Source organism: Meleagris gallopavo, chromosome 7 (genome assembly GCF_905368555.1).
Source record: "Meleagris gallopavo chromosome 7, MGAL_WU_HG_1.1, whole genome shotgun sequence".
NCBI classification, from domain to species: domain Eukaryota; kingdom Metazoa; phylum Chordata; class Aves; order Galliformes; family Phasianidae; genus Meleagris; species Meleagris gallopavo.
The window spans coordinates 26,382,684-26,396,493 of record NC_139410.1 but is presented as its reverse complement, the minus strand read 5'-3'; the positions used below and the strand labels follow the sequence as shown (position 1 = coordinate 26,396,493).

Sequence of the window (13,810 nt, the reverse complement as noted above, 5' to 3'; positions counted from 1 at the left end):
AGACACCCTGGGAACCTCAAGTGCCAACATACTGATGGCACAGCCTTGAGACAGTGCCTGGCAGTGGTAAGATGGTTCCTGTGCAGCCCCTTGAGCTAATGATTGTTGTGGCCTGTCAGGAAGAAACGCTGTCCCTGCTGCCTTTTGTAGAGCTGAGCGTGGAACATCTCAATCCTGACCTGATGACAGTGTACGTTAGAAAGATAATGCACTAATCTCAATAATTTCCAGAGCGCCCTTATCCTCTACAAACAGAGTGCGCAGCATTACAGGCTGCTACGCAATTTAACAGCATGCGATAGCATCTATATAACGCTGAGAAGTAGTGATTACTTAATTAGAGGCTGCCTAAAGGTCTGTGATAAGTGCACACGTGTGTCATTTTAATTTTTCTCATTCTTGTGAGCTGTTTATCTTTCAGCCCTAAAAATTCTCCTGACCATTTGTAAATGTTTTGAAGGCAAAAAGATAAGCGTTTTGCATTTATATAAACAGAACTTCAAAAATTATATACGGGTCTATTAGTTAAGACTCACACATCCCTAAGGGAAAAAAAAAAAAAAAAAAAAGGTAATATTCTTTATTTTTAGACGAGCATGGCCCTGGGAGCTTAACAAACTGCACAAGGTCACTGAGGGAGGCAGAAATAAAGTTACAGCTCCAGCACTCCCAGCTCTCATGGTGAACTTAAATTGTACCCGTTATTCAAGAATGTGCATAGCTAATGAGCCAGATACATTTAATATATCTTTTTTTCTCGTCCCATTGGTTCCCCTAAGACAATGAAGCAGTAAAACATTGTTAGAGGGGCACCACACAGGGAATAAATTAGGGAAAGCTGCAGCGACAGATAAAAGTGAGATTTGTAGAAGTAAATCCCATCAGTGCAAAGGCAAACCAAGGGAAGAATGTAGATGTTTGGAAAGGAGGAGAGAGAAAGAGATCAGGAGGAGTGCACAGGTGGGTACGGACAGCACCAGAAGTTGAAGAGGACTGGTGCCAAGTATGGTGCATGGATACAGCAAAATAATGAAGCCATTCGACTGGTGAATGTGTCATCAGCCAGCAGGAGAAAAACCAACACCAGAGATGAGTTTGAATGGTTTTTAGCTCAAAGAAGTTGCTCACTGGAGAAGCTGGTTATTGCTTTTGCTGCTCCACAGCGGGTGCAGAATAAGCCAGATCTCTAATCCACTTTGCAACCCATTTTTATGGGCTAACGTGTTACTATCTTCCTTAGGTTTCCATGATTTAGACTCATCAAACCTTTCATTGTTTTCTTAAACTTCCGTTTACCAAACATCCCTATAATTCTGTTGCTCCCTCTTCTGGACTTTGTCAGCTTCTTCTATATTCTTAACATTTGGTGCTTGTAACTGGAGGCACCCAGGCTGGGGATTTAGCTGGAAACCAGACTAATAATCCAACGCTGTGCTTCCCATTTCTTTTACAATAATGCCAGTTCCCATGAAAATACACACATATTGAATCAGTGCCTATCAGTTTGTGTTCAGTGCAGCCCATCCTCATCACCAGTGCTTAAAAATATGAATCAGACCCCTGACACCACAGTGCAGGCTAGGAGCTCATGATATTCTAACAGCTCTGTGCTCTAAAAAAGATTTGCATCTGATTTGAAAGGTTTTGGACAAGATCATCACAAGAGCTAAGGTTATCTTAGTTTGAATGACTAATAGGAAGTTAGGAAAATTAACACTAGAGACATTGCTTTCCTTGCTGATGAAGTCTTCTCACTAACAGAAGTGTGAGCAAGGTCATAAAAACCATCAGCAGAATATCCATTTTTTTTGCTTCTGTTTTAAATACTCCTTTGCTGATTCAAACCTAAAGGCCTGTGCTGGCCAAAGAGTTTCTTTCATGCAACAATAGCGTTCAATTCTTGAGGGCTTTACACCTCATAATGTCACAATGAAGTATCTCAAAGCTAATAAATGCAGATGTTAGAACAAAACAGCATTATCCCAATGGTTCTTGTTGCAGCAGGCCCCAGCATGATCTCCTGCATAAAGAACGTTGTATTGCTGAAAAGCAATCTTCGTGCTGCATCTCAATTAGTTTGAAAAGCGGCATGTTGTTAATGCATTTTTATTTACAGCATTTATTTTATCAGCGTTTTGGGCTTATGGAAATAACACGACTGCGCTTTTCTGATGCTCCTGTCCCAAGCCATCCCTACAGTGGCAGTCTCTCCTTGGGGGTTTTCTGCTTACTTTATTCCCTGGAGAAGAAGCTGTTCTGGAAAGCGGCAGGAATATACTCCTAGTACACATAATCCCTTTAGTTCCCTGCATGACTGTAACTGAACACATTAGCACACTTTGTTTGTATTTAAATATTTTCATATGAGGGAAAGTCATTCCAAGCTGATCACTTCATGAGGCCAAAAATTTCATTAAGCGCCACTTAAAGAATTACAATAAATAAGAAAATTATTATTTGCTAGTAAAGTTTTGCCATAAACGCTCCAGTTCATATTCAAGGAGCCCTTGGTCCCTAAAGAAATTAGTTTTTATGATAATAGCCACAACAAACTTACTTGAGCAGGAAACAAACGCATGGCTTTGCAATCCACAGTTAGGATGTTCTATTTGAAATTTAATTCAGAAGGACAGAAAGATTTCTTAGGACTGGAGGGATTAGTAAGTACTGCAATTTCTGATGTAAGATAGAGGTGATAGTTCATGGTAATAGAAACTCACTAAGACACAGGAATACACTATGCCATAGGCCCAGCAGGAACTTCTAGGTTGTCAAATCCAGTCTCCAGTTACTGCAGGCAGCTGTATCAAATAATCTATGTAATACATTTTCTGAGCTAAAACCAGGTATGTTTTTGTCTTTATAATTTTTACACCCTCACTAGTTAGGTAAATGAAAAACACCAAATTGATAGCCCAAGTTGTTCATGGCAATTGATTCTCGCTTGTTCTCATGCCCCCTTTGTTTTAGTATTTCCCCTACCAGTGTATTAATAAAGAGCAATCAGTTCTCACCTCAGCCTTCTGCTGCTGAATGAGCAGTCACTTGCATGCCCTAAGAGGTCCTTCAGTCTCCTGTCATCTCAGCAGTTCTTTTCTGTGCTGATTTCAGTAAGAATCCAGCTTTAACATGATCAGGATCACATATTGTCACAAAGTTTTGTTGGGGTCCTATACAGGGCCGTTTATACTCCCTTTCTTTACTGCTAGTGTTCCTCCTACTGCACTGTAGGGTTTCAGTAGCCCTTTCGGTCCACTGGGACAAAGACAAATCCTTCTGTGCCATTGCTGTTTCCTGCAGGAGTTGTTCTGCTGTCACCTTCCTCGCCAAGGACACTGGGTTCTTGCTGTGTGGCATTCTGAATGTTCCCTGCACCAATGATGCTTCTTAGCCACGTGACTTCAAGACATTTTAATTATCAGGCGCCTCTGTTTTCCACCTAGGTCATTAAGGAAATATTAAATAATAATCAATCCTAAGACTGACTTGTTAGGAACTTCAGATGACTCCCTTCTGATGTGCCTCAGCTTCTCCTAGCACGCTGCCTGCCTTTCAGCTTCTCTATAAATCTCAGACTTCCCCAGGTAGGAGATATAATTTTACACATGGCTCCTAATCAGCTGCTTTATTGAAGTCCAGACACAGATTTTCCTTCCTTGTCTAGCTAAATAATTACTGTATCAGAGGAAGCTATTGAGTTAGTCTGGCATTATCTAGCCTTAGTAAATACCAATTCAGTTTTATTGTTTTCCATTGACTGTCGTGACTTCTCCATTTCTCTCCCTCCACATTATTTCCTAAAGCCTGGCATAAAGCCTTGATATACACAAAGCAAATGCATTGTGCCTTCCAAATGAAACCCATGTTTTATTCGTCTTCAGTATGGATTATTTATTTACATCAATAATGCATTTTTGACTTTGCAGGTAGAGCTGAGCAGTGATGCTAAGCACACTGGATGCCTTGCTGTATTCACTGGCAGAAGCACACATGCATCCTTTCTACTTTATTACTCTAAATATTTAGAACTGTTACTTCTAGTAACACTCCTAAAAAGGATCGGAATATAAATGGAGGGGGCTGTGCCAATGGGACACAGCCTCACATGGAACAGAGCCTTTTCCTAACAGGTTTGTTGTGAAACATGATTTATGTTGCAGAATATCGGAGAACAAAGCGTGCAGTAACGTGACTTGTAAGGTGATGACAGGTATAAGGCGTGAAAGAAATACACGTTTTGGAGAACAGAGAAGAGTGGGGGAGGATTTGGCCCAGAGGTACTGGATGATTGTTCCAGATTGAGATAAATTACACATGGTATTGTTGTCTTTGTGCTTCATTTTTATTTTTAATTATGCTGTGTGCAGTACCCAAATTGAAAGAAGAGCTGGTAAGGAACTAAATCGAGACTTGAATTTCAAGTCCAGCACTGACCCACAGACTGTATGTCCTTGGGCAAAATGCTTTTTCCTTTTTTTTCCTCTCACTGCCTCATCTGTAAAACACAGATAACACCACTTCTTTTTTTCCCAACCTGACTATTTACATAATAAAAGCCTTTCCATGCATGACAGTCTCATATATTTGTACAGCATCTAGCATAATGAGGACCTAGATCTTGAGACTACAATGCAAACAATACACAGCAATTAAGATTATACATCTATCCAAAATAAACCTAGTGCACCTAATACTGTGGTACCTCACTGAAAAGAGATGACTTCATTACACGGTGAACTCTACCTCTGCTGCTTCTGTAGTCCCCCTTTTTGTTCTGTTCTCTCACCTAAGGGAGGCTGTGGCAGCGAGGTAGATTTTAGGAAAGAAAGGAGTCGTGCTATTATCCTTGTGCTATCTCCTGCAGGTGATGGGCTCCTATGTCCTAAGGGATCAGCCAGAAGTGAGCAGCACCATGTAAATTAGAGGCTCTGTATTTCTGCACCAGCTCTCCAATGAACAAGTCCTCCTCCCTTGTGCCAGGGAATATCTACCTTGAAGGCAGCTCCTTCCAGTCTGGAAAGGAAGAACTGTCCTCAGCCCAAGTTGTCTTCTCCATACTGTCCCCGAGGTCACATCCCCTCTGCAGGCCAGCCCAAGCACAAGTTGGGTGCTCTCGCTACGGTAAGCAGATTCCAGGCTGGTTAAGAGGTCTTGCTACATTCTGGAGATGCAATAGGCAACGCTGGACCTGATTGCCCTGTTCTATGCTCAGGGAGGAGGGAACATAAGCAAACTCCTCCTCACCAGCAACCTGGAGATTATAGGATGATGTAGGTCATTACAACAGTCCACATTTTCCTAGGAAATGTTATCCTGTATGCAGCAGTTTATGCTCAGCTTGGAGAAAGCTGGCTTCCAGCAATAGAGCTGCTGGAAAGAGAGAATAAAGCTGGCAGTCATGATGTCTGATGGAACAGAAATGCAGTGTGAAGAGAAGGAGCACTCAGCCTCACGCAGCTGTGAGGAAGGGCTGTTGCTAGCCAGCCACTGAAAAATTCACCAAAAAGATGTTCTGAGATTTTGCCTTATTTCACTCCTGCCCCCACTCATCCCAGAAGCCCCAAACCAGCTCACAGCTCTCACAGCCACCTGCACAGCCTGCAGAACCCCTGCTTTCAGGACATGGGAAGTTCTGTCCCCATAGCCTGTGTTGGATGGGGACTTGGGCAGCCTGATCTAGTGGCTGGCAACTCTACCCACAGCAGGGGAGTTGGAACAAGATGATCTTTAAGGTACCCTCCAACCAAAGCCATTCTGTATCATTCTATATACGCATATGATTTATATGGCAGAAGATGGAGCCCAAATCTTGCTCTGGTCAGAGATCCAGCTGGTGCCACAATTTCCCCCATATTAATAGAGGAACGTGAGTGGGGTCTGCCTGGCTGCCCCATGCCAGAAGGTCCAGGCCTCTGAGCTGGGTTAGCTCTGCAGGTTCTCAGCAAGAAAAGAAATAAAATCATGCATAAATGAGCTTTTCAGGCCAATTTTCTTGTTTTGTTCTGGATTAACCCACTGTCTGCAGCAGTGAGCCAGCTTCTCTCTGTGCAGGTATGATGATTTTGTAGTGCCCTTCCTGCATCGATAGGAACACTACAGCACCAACTGTGTAACTGGCTGCTCAGTCTTCTTTCCCCTTTCTCTTCCTAAGTTTGTCACCAACAAAAAAGGACAAGAAAAGTGATGGTGACTACGTCATTAATAATGCAGCGTTAGCAATTAATTAATTTGGCTTCATGGGCTGTGCAAGGAAGGCTGCATCGATTCGGCTGTTGTTGTTTTATGGGAATTGAGACCAGCTATCAGGTGTCTGTTACAAACGTTAGGCACAAAATTAAACACCTACACACGCTAAAGGACCATCACAGCAGCAGAAAGAATTATTAATATTGCAAGGAAATAATATGACACAGCAGAGGAATGACAAATGCTCCAGATAGATCCAGAGCTCCAATCTAATGCATGGGTTAAGGTCCTTTTTTTGCAAGTAAAGCCTCGACTGCTGTACATTTCCTCCTTCTCCATCATTGAACTCTGCACATATTTGGCATTTAGAGTGTGACAGATTTACACATTTGCTACCAAATGAGCTGCAAGAGCTAATCAGCTCACGCAGAATTGCTCTTATTAATGAAGAAGGCTCTTCTGCATGCCTGCAATGTAGACACCCACTTAAGTGGGGCATCAGAGACTCATTTGAAAAGATTTTGTTCGTGTAGGAGCTTTTTTCCTGTGATGAATGCTTGAAAGGAATCGTGTTGTAAAGAGGGAGGGAGCAGTATCTGCCACATGTGACTAACTGGTGCTCATTACTGAGTGATTCAAGAGCAGTAGGAAGGATAAATTATCAGTGTCCGAAAGCTAATGGGAATAATTAGCACTGTGATGCTTTCTGATCCAGGGCATGGGATGCAGTCCGGTGCCAGCTCAAGTTATGGCAAATAAGTTTATGCATTTTAATACATTGGCTAAACATGGTCCTGTGAAAAAAAACATGCAGCCATGGTTTCCCTTTTGATAAAGGAATTTGAGAATAGGTTTCATGATTGCTGAAAAAATAATCAATTTTTTGGTTTATTTGTGATTCAATTTTCCTAAGTACATCACTTGTGAATTTTCAAAAGGAACATATAGAGTTGCAATCAAAAATTTGATCATGTCTCTTTACCATACTTTCATAAGTCCTCTCTTACTGGAGAGAAACATCCCTCGCTTCACAATCAGACCTTATTCATGTCATCACTTTTTGGCAGTACATACATTTGTGAACAACTGATTTTGAGAATGAAGCATGGGAAGAATAAAATTTCATCAAAAATCTCTGATGAACACGTGAGAGCTCATTGAGAACTGTAACTACTGCCACTGAACAAGCCCGATGCATTAGTTACACAAAAAAAAGTTCACAAATAATACTAATTTTACATTTTCTGCGTAAGAAATTGCAACCATTGACATCTATCGATGCTTGCTGAAAGTTTTCTGGAGATCGAACAGTGGATGTGAGCACACGGAGGTGGTGGCTGATGTGTTTCAGCAGTGGTGACAGCAGCAGTGGGTCACCTCTGCTGGTGCAGATTGTTATGAGCACAGCATACAGGCTCTTGTTCATCACTGGTGAAAATGCAGAGCTGATGGTGATCACTATGTGGAAAAAATAGTGTTTTGTAGCTGAGAATTTGCTCTATGAAATAATGTTACTGTGCTCTTTGTATCAGTTGTAGTTTCCATGGAAATAATCAGAAGGCATTAAGTTTGGAGCAACCTTTGTAGATGCAGCTCTAGACACCCAACGTGGATCAGGCAAGCCAGAAGGTTGGACACCCATGGGCTAGCATTAGGGCAATGAATCCCTTTCTAGAAACACCCAGGTACTCTCTTTTCTCAGCCAGTAAATAAAAGCAGAATGCACAGAGAAAACACAGCATCTTCTCATAACAAGCCACAAAAAATAATAACAGGGAGTTTAGATTTCCAGTCAGTTCTGTACACAACTGCCTCAGCCAAAGGGCTGCACCCCTGGGGCTCAGCTCTGCTGCTTCCAGCAAAGCACCAAGCATTCACTGATACTGGGCTGCCAAAGGCAAAGGAACGCCAGCACTTGGCCCCAGTGCTCAGCACCTGCTGATAAATCTCGTTTTCCCCATTTCCAGAATGCACTCCTGCAGATCCCAGTGTAACATTACAGACCCAATCACACTGAAGTAAGCCTATTAAATTGAGATGCACGTGGACAACAATCCCTGCTCTGCTGAGCATCGTTCTGAGCGAATGGCTTGCTTCACAGTTTGTAAAATGCAGTTGGCAGGGGTTGAGTATTATTCTAGGAAATCCAGAAAAGCAACATTTCTTTCTCTTAACATAACACTATCAAGAATATGGAGAGCAATTTTGCTTTTTATTTTTAAAAGGAAAATAGACTCGTAGACTGAGTCACTCAGTCTTGACTTTTCCTCTGAAAAGCAGTTAACTTTTAAAAAAAGTAAAACCATCCAGGAAGCAATCCCATCTGACAGGAGGTTTCCTTGGAAGCACTCACTTAGAGCTTACTCATACGGGAGTTGCATCTCCTTTTTTACTCCCAAATTAAATATTGTAAGAACATACACTGTTTAATCTCTCTTTAAAAAACAAAAAACAAAAAACAAAAAAAAAAATATCATTATCAATCCATCTTACTGGATGGCTGCTAAGAGACATTTAAGCCAGCAAAATGTGAGGGCCTAATTTGGGCTGAGTGGAAGTTTAGGAAATTCCCAAGGCTGTTTTACACAACTGCATCTGGTTATAAGGGCATTAGCGGTCAACGGGACTATCAGATCCAGAATGCAATTCTACAGAAGGGAGAAGGAGGAAATGAAGATCTGCTACGTTGTTTTTCTTTGAATCACAGAATCATTAAGGTTGGGAAAGACCATGAAGATCATTCAGTCCAACCACCAACCCATCCTCACCATGCCCTCTATGTTCCTCAGTGCCACATCTCCACCACTTCCCTGGGCAGTCTGTTCTTCATTCCGATCGGAAAACAAGTCCGTTCTAGTCCCATCTGGAGAAGTTACTCTAGTTTAAAGAAATAAGGATATTTATTGGGTCAGAGATGGATGGACAACCCCTTAGAAGAAGAGACCAAAGCATTACTGGGGTTGCAGTGGGCAACAATACAACCACGTGCCCAGAGTTGGGACACCAATCTGACTTGCACACGTCTACATATTCATACATTTTAGATTTGTCTCACTCCCTTTCCACTCTCTTGTGGGATGAAAGTAATCCAACATCTCAGGCTCTTTCATTAGATAGGAAAACCCCTTCCTATGCAGCTGCTACCAGTCTGCATAAATATCTGCTCCTGCTGCCTATAATTTCTTGGTCTAACAACAGGACTAGCACAGACCAGTGGGCTATTGTATCTTGTTCAAACCACTGCTGAGGAATGAAGCCATGCACACCCCTTGTTCAAAACCTCTGCTGGTGTACAGGTTTTACTCTTCCACAACAAGATTCAATCTGTTTAGGATTAACTGTGTAGCAGATGTCAAGCATCTCAGAAGGGCTGAAAGACCAAACTCATCCGGAACAGAACACTCTGATTCACTCCAAACCATTTGTTATCAGCAAGTTTCTTGCTGATAAATGATTCATGATTTGAAACATCAGATTACCCATTTTGAACCATGGCAGAAATTCCTATATGATTACAAATGCTGAGGTCATGCCTCTCCCAGGACTGGCTGGTAAGTCTGAGCATGTTGGACCAGTTGGTCACTTCATACAAAATAAGAGTTCTTACATATTAGATACTTCTGATTCACAGTTCATGTAAAAATAATCAATTTCAACTTAATTTGATTGACACAAATATAAACAAACTGGCTCCATTAGCAAATACAGATACTAACTTTTGCTTTACTGGAGACATCAGAATCATAACACTATAACTGACTGTAAACCTGGTTTTACTAACAGAATGACCTTGGAAGTAAAGTTCCCAGCTCAAGACACACAGTAGCTCACAGTAACTAAGGCTAACGTCAGCCATTTGATGTAACTGTTTGTGGTGTTCAAAACTAGATTTAAAAAAAAATAGTAATAAAAATTCAGACTGTAAACCAGATGAATCACAACCTCATAACAGAAGGTAAATTATTCTCAAATATTTTACATTTGTGCATTAACACATGATTAGCCAAGAAAAAAAATGAAAGCCCAAGGCCAAGAAGTAACTGACAAAAGATTGAAGGGAAGAACGAGAATCCTTAATTTAAATTTTATTATGGTGTAACCAGCTGTAAGGAATTATGGGTCTGAAGCACAGTGTGCAATTGTCCTATCCTAAACATTTACTAAAGCCTGCAATTCAGAACGATGCTGACAAGTGATGTCACCATTGGCAAGCAAAGATTTATTTTCTTCCCTTCAAAAGAAGTCCACATTTCTCAGCAATTAGCACAAACACAGGCACAGCCTACAAGCAGTACTGGAGACTATTTGCCTTCCTTAGTGCCAGCTGCTTTGACTCTGAGATCAAAAACATTGCAGGAAGTTCTGCACTATCGTTCTCAGTTGTCTGCCGGTAAGCAAAGAAATTCCTGTTTCAAATCCAACGGCATCAGTACACATTACTTGTTAAGTACAGGGTGGAACACATGCTGCCAAGCACGAGGCTGGCATGGAGAAAACTATCATGACTTTATGCAAAAGCACTGAACGCAACATGAAGCATCTTGCTAACAGGAAAGAAAAAAAAAACAGTAAAACTCTTAATAAATTAAGCTCCTTTCACCCTAGGATATTAGGAATGACCGGACAGTCGACTAAGTGAAGAGACTGAAGGTGCTTAAAAAGAGAAAATACTTGGCACAGCTCCACCACTTTTAAATTTAAGTCACAGTTAACAAACTGGCTACCATACAAGGCCATCAGGCTACTGGTATTCCAGATTACTCTCTACTGTCTGCAGCAGCCTAACGAGTGCCAACCGCACAGGGCCATTCACTGGGTGAGAGAAAAGACAAAAACAGATCCAGAATGGAGGTGAATTGCCATGCACCTCCTGGGCAGCACAGTGATGTGCTGTTCATTAACAGCGCCTTCAAACATTCGAAACAGAAAATGAAACAGGCAGACTGAGGAGCAAGAGGAAGATGACAGAGTTGAGGCGTGTTGCTTCATTGCAAAAAGCTGTTTGGTCTGCTGTTGAGTGTGAAGGTGGATGGATGCAGATCCTGGCAAAGCCAGACACTACGCCATCCCCAGCACAGAGCGGGCACCCATCCTGCAGATAACTACTCCACCACTGCCTGTGGTTGTTCTCTTGGACAACCCAACACAGAAGAATCTGAACGAGGCTGATCAACAGTAAAAGTAACTTTCTTTTTTCAGATTTATTTGTAGTGAATCATAACTTCCTGCCTCTCTTGCTCCCCTCCTGTGAAAGGCATAAGTACCTCCAGAAAATGTCTTTAAAAAAAAAAAAAAAAAAAGCAGGTGTTAACATGTCAACTGCTGCTAATCCAGCTTTTACAGGGATGATTTTGTCTAACAGATTGCGTATGCAACTCCTTCAAGAGCAGAAAGAAACTCTCCAACATACAAATGTGGATCAACTTTTGGAATGTAAACATTAATGTATATAATTACTGCATTATCAGAAGTAGTATGCATTTATCAAAACATTTAAATGTAACATTTTCCAACGAATGTTTCAGATGGCCCAGTCAAAACTTGAAGGGAGGCTGTATACCCTACAAGGGTAACTGTAAATCCCATAAGGTCATTGCTCCTACCATAACGTACAGAGGCATTTGTCAATACTGATGTCAAAAAGGAGGGCTTAGTTTAATTTTACCCATGCTTTGTAGGTTTTTGATACTTGAGTCAATTAAATCAATACATCCTATAGAGGTATATAAACAGTCCTGGTAGAGAGATTGAAATGAAATCAACAGATCTGGAATGGCCAACGATAATGTCTTCATTAACTCAAACACCTTATCTATCCCTGAGCACCTTAATATTGTTTCTCACCAAAGAACATGTAAGTATTCCAAAAGAATGTAAAACTACATTTGAATAATCTGTGTCCTGCAAGTCCCACTTTCCTTCACTGTTTTTTTGTTTTTTTTTTAAAGCATCATCCCCTCCCTACCCCCCATTGTTTTGTTAAACATGTACTGCAATACCTTTAAAAAAAAATCACCTTATCAAACACCTACAGACACACTATAGACTACAAAAATATTGCATAGGAGTGTCAGTGGGCATAGTCTCACAACATGAGAGAAAATGCTAAGTTTTTCTTTAAAACATTATGGCAACATTCTAAATTTTTTTTCCTTTTAAAAATCAAGTGGTTTCACTTTATTTCAAAATTGTACAAAATGGCCATGGCTGTTTATAAAAAAAAGTCTCTGTCTTGAGAACGTGTGAAGTCTCAGGTGCATTAACAAAAGACCTGGAACCATTCACAGTGCAGCGGAAAGCTTCTTTTGAGGCAGACATTACAATTCATCCTTCTTCTTTCCTACTCTCTCATGGTCTCTTTCTCTAAGGGCTCGCATGAAAGTGGTGAATCCAGCCTCCTGTTTTAGAAGAAAAAAATATATGGGTCATATATATATAATTTTTGAACAAATCCACAACCAGAACTGCATGCCAAGAACACTTTTAGCTTCTGTGTCCAACAGCCAATGGAAGCTGGCACATTATCAACTAAGGAACGGTTATTGCTTCTGCGTTGCTCCATCATGCAGTACTCTGGCCCTGTGCTGCTCCGCTAAAAGGCAAGGAGAAATATCCAGAGATTCCACAGTTCACCATTTTCCACAAGAAACTGTGAAGAGATGGGGCACAGAAAGACCCTAGCACTCACAGAAGGTTGAAAACTGCCCCCAAAAATGTCACATATGCCTTTTTGCTGAAACTGCTCAAAGAATGCTCCTGCCTTACTTGTAAGCTATTTGTGCCATTCTGAAATCTGTATGTGGATTGTTTGTTGCCTATACACATATTTGTCACCACTCCTCATCCCATAATAGTTTTGCTAATGACTTCTCTCTTCCTCCACATAACCAGATGAAAGGAATCATAGTTTTTCAAAATATTATGAAAATTAGTCAAAATTTTAAATCTGGATGCCTAGACATCAACCTTTGTATTTCAACAACTATGTCAAGACTGTTTTTCTAAAACTGTCGAGTGCCTTCTTTTGGAAGGTACAAGGTAGTTGGCCAAGGTAGTTCAAAAGGTGCCATCGTACTCATGAGAAGTCCCTTACAGAACAATGCTTTGTTGCTGAAACAGATGTGTGAACAGAGCTGGAAGCTCCACGGAAGGCACTGCGCAAAGCACTGCCATCACTGGAGATAACAAAACTTAATTGATGCTGCAGAAGCGAAAGACCATGGGGCTGAGAGATGGAAAGGGAACACAGCTGTCAGCAGCAGAGAACGTGATGTACTTGTTTGGTAATTTAATTTTAGCCAATAAATATTTGGCTGCATGCAGAGTATTAGTCAGTCTACTTTCTGGCACTGGGATAATCATCTCCCAACTGCTGTGGTCTCAGAGCACTCCTCCTTTCATCAGCCACCTCTTTTCACATATCATTTCTTTAAGCAGGGGTTAGAAATATGAAGATTGCAGCTGAAATTGTACTTAATTGTTGGTTACTGCACCCAACTTTACTTTACAGACTGGAAGGAGCAGTCCTTGAGAGCAGCCCTGCAGAGAAGGACCTGGGGGTCTTGATGGATGAAAAGCTTAACATGAGCCAGCAGTGTGCTCTTGTAACTCGGAAAGCAAATGG

The 13,810-nt window shown here is 41.2% G+C and overlaps 1 protein-coding gene across 1 annotated transcript in view; it reads right to left on the bottom strand.

Moving 5' to 3' along the window:
- Positions 1-10,237: 10,237 nt before the first annotated feature.
- Positions 10,238-13,810, bottom strand: part of PDIA5 (protein disulfide isomerase family A member 5) — a 93,310-nt gene continuing 89,737 nt past the window's right edge. The window contains exon 17 of the mRNA XM_085227592.1: positions 10,238-12,584. Coding sequence (XP_085083718.1) covers positions 12,504-12,584 — 81 coding nt within the window. The 3' untranslated portion in view covers positions 10,238-12,503. The remainder of the gene's footprint in view (positions 12,585-13,810) is intronic.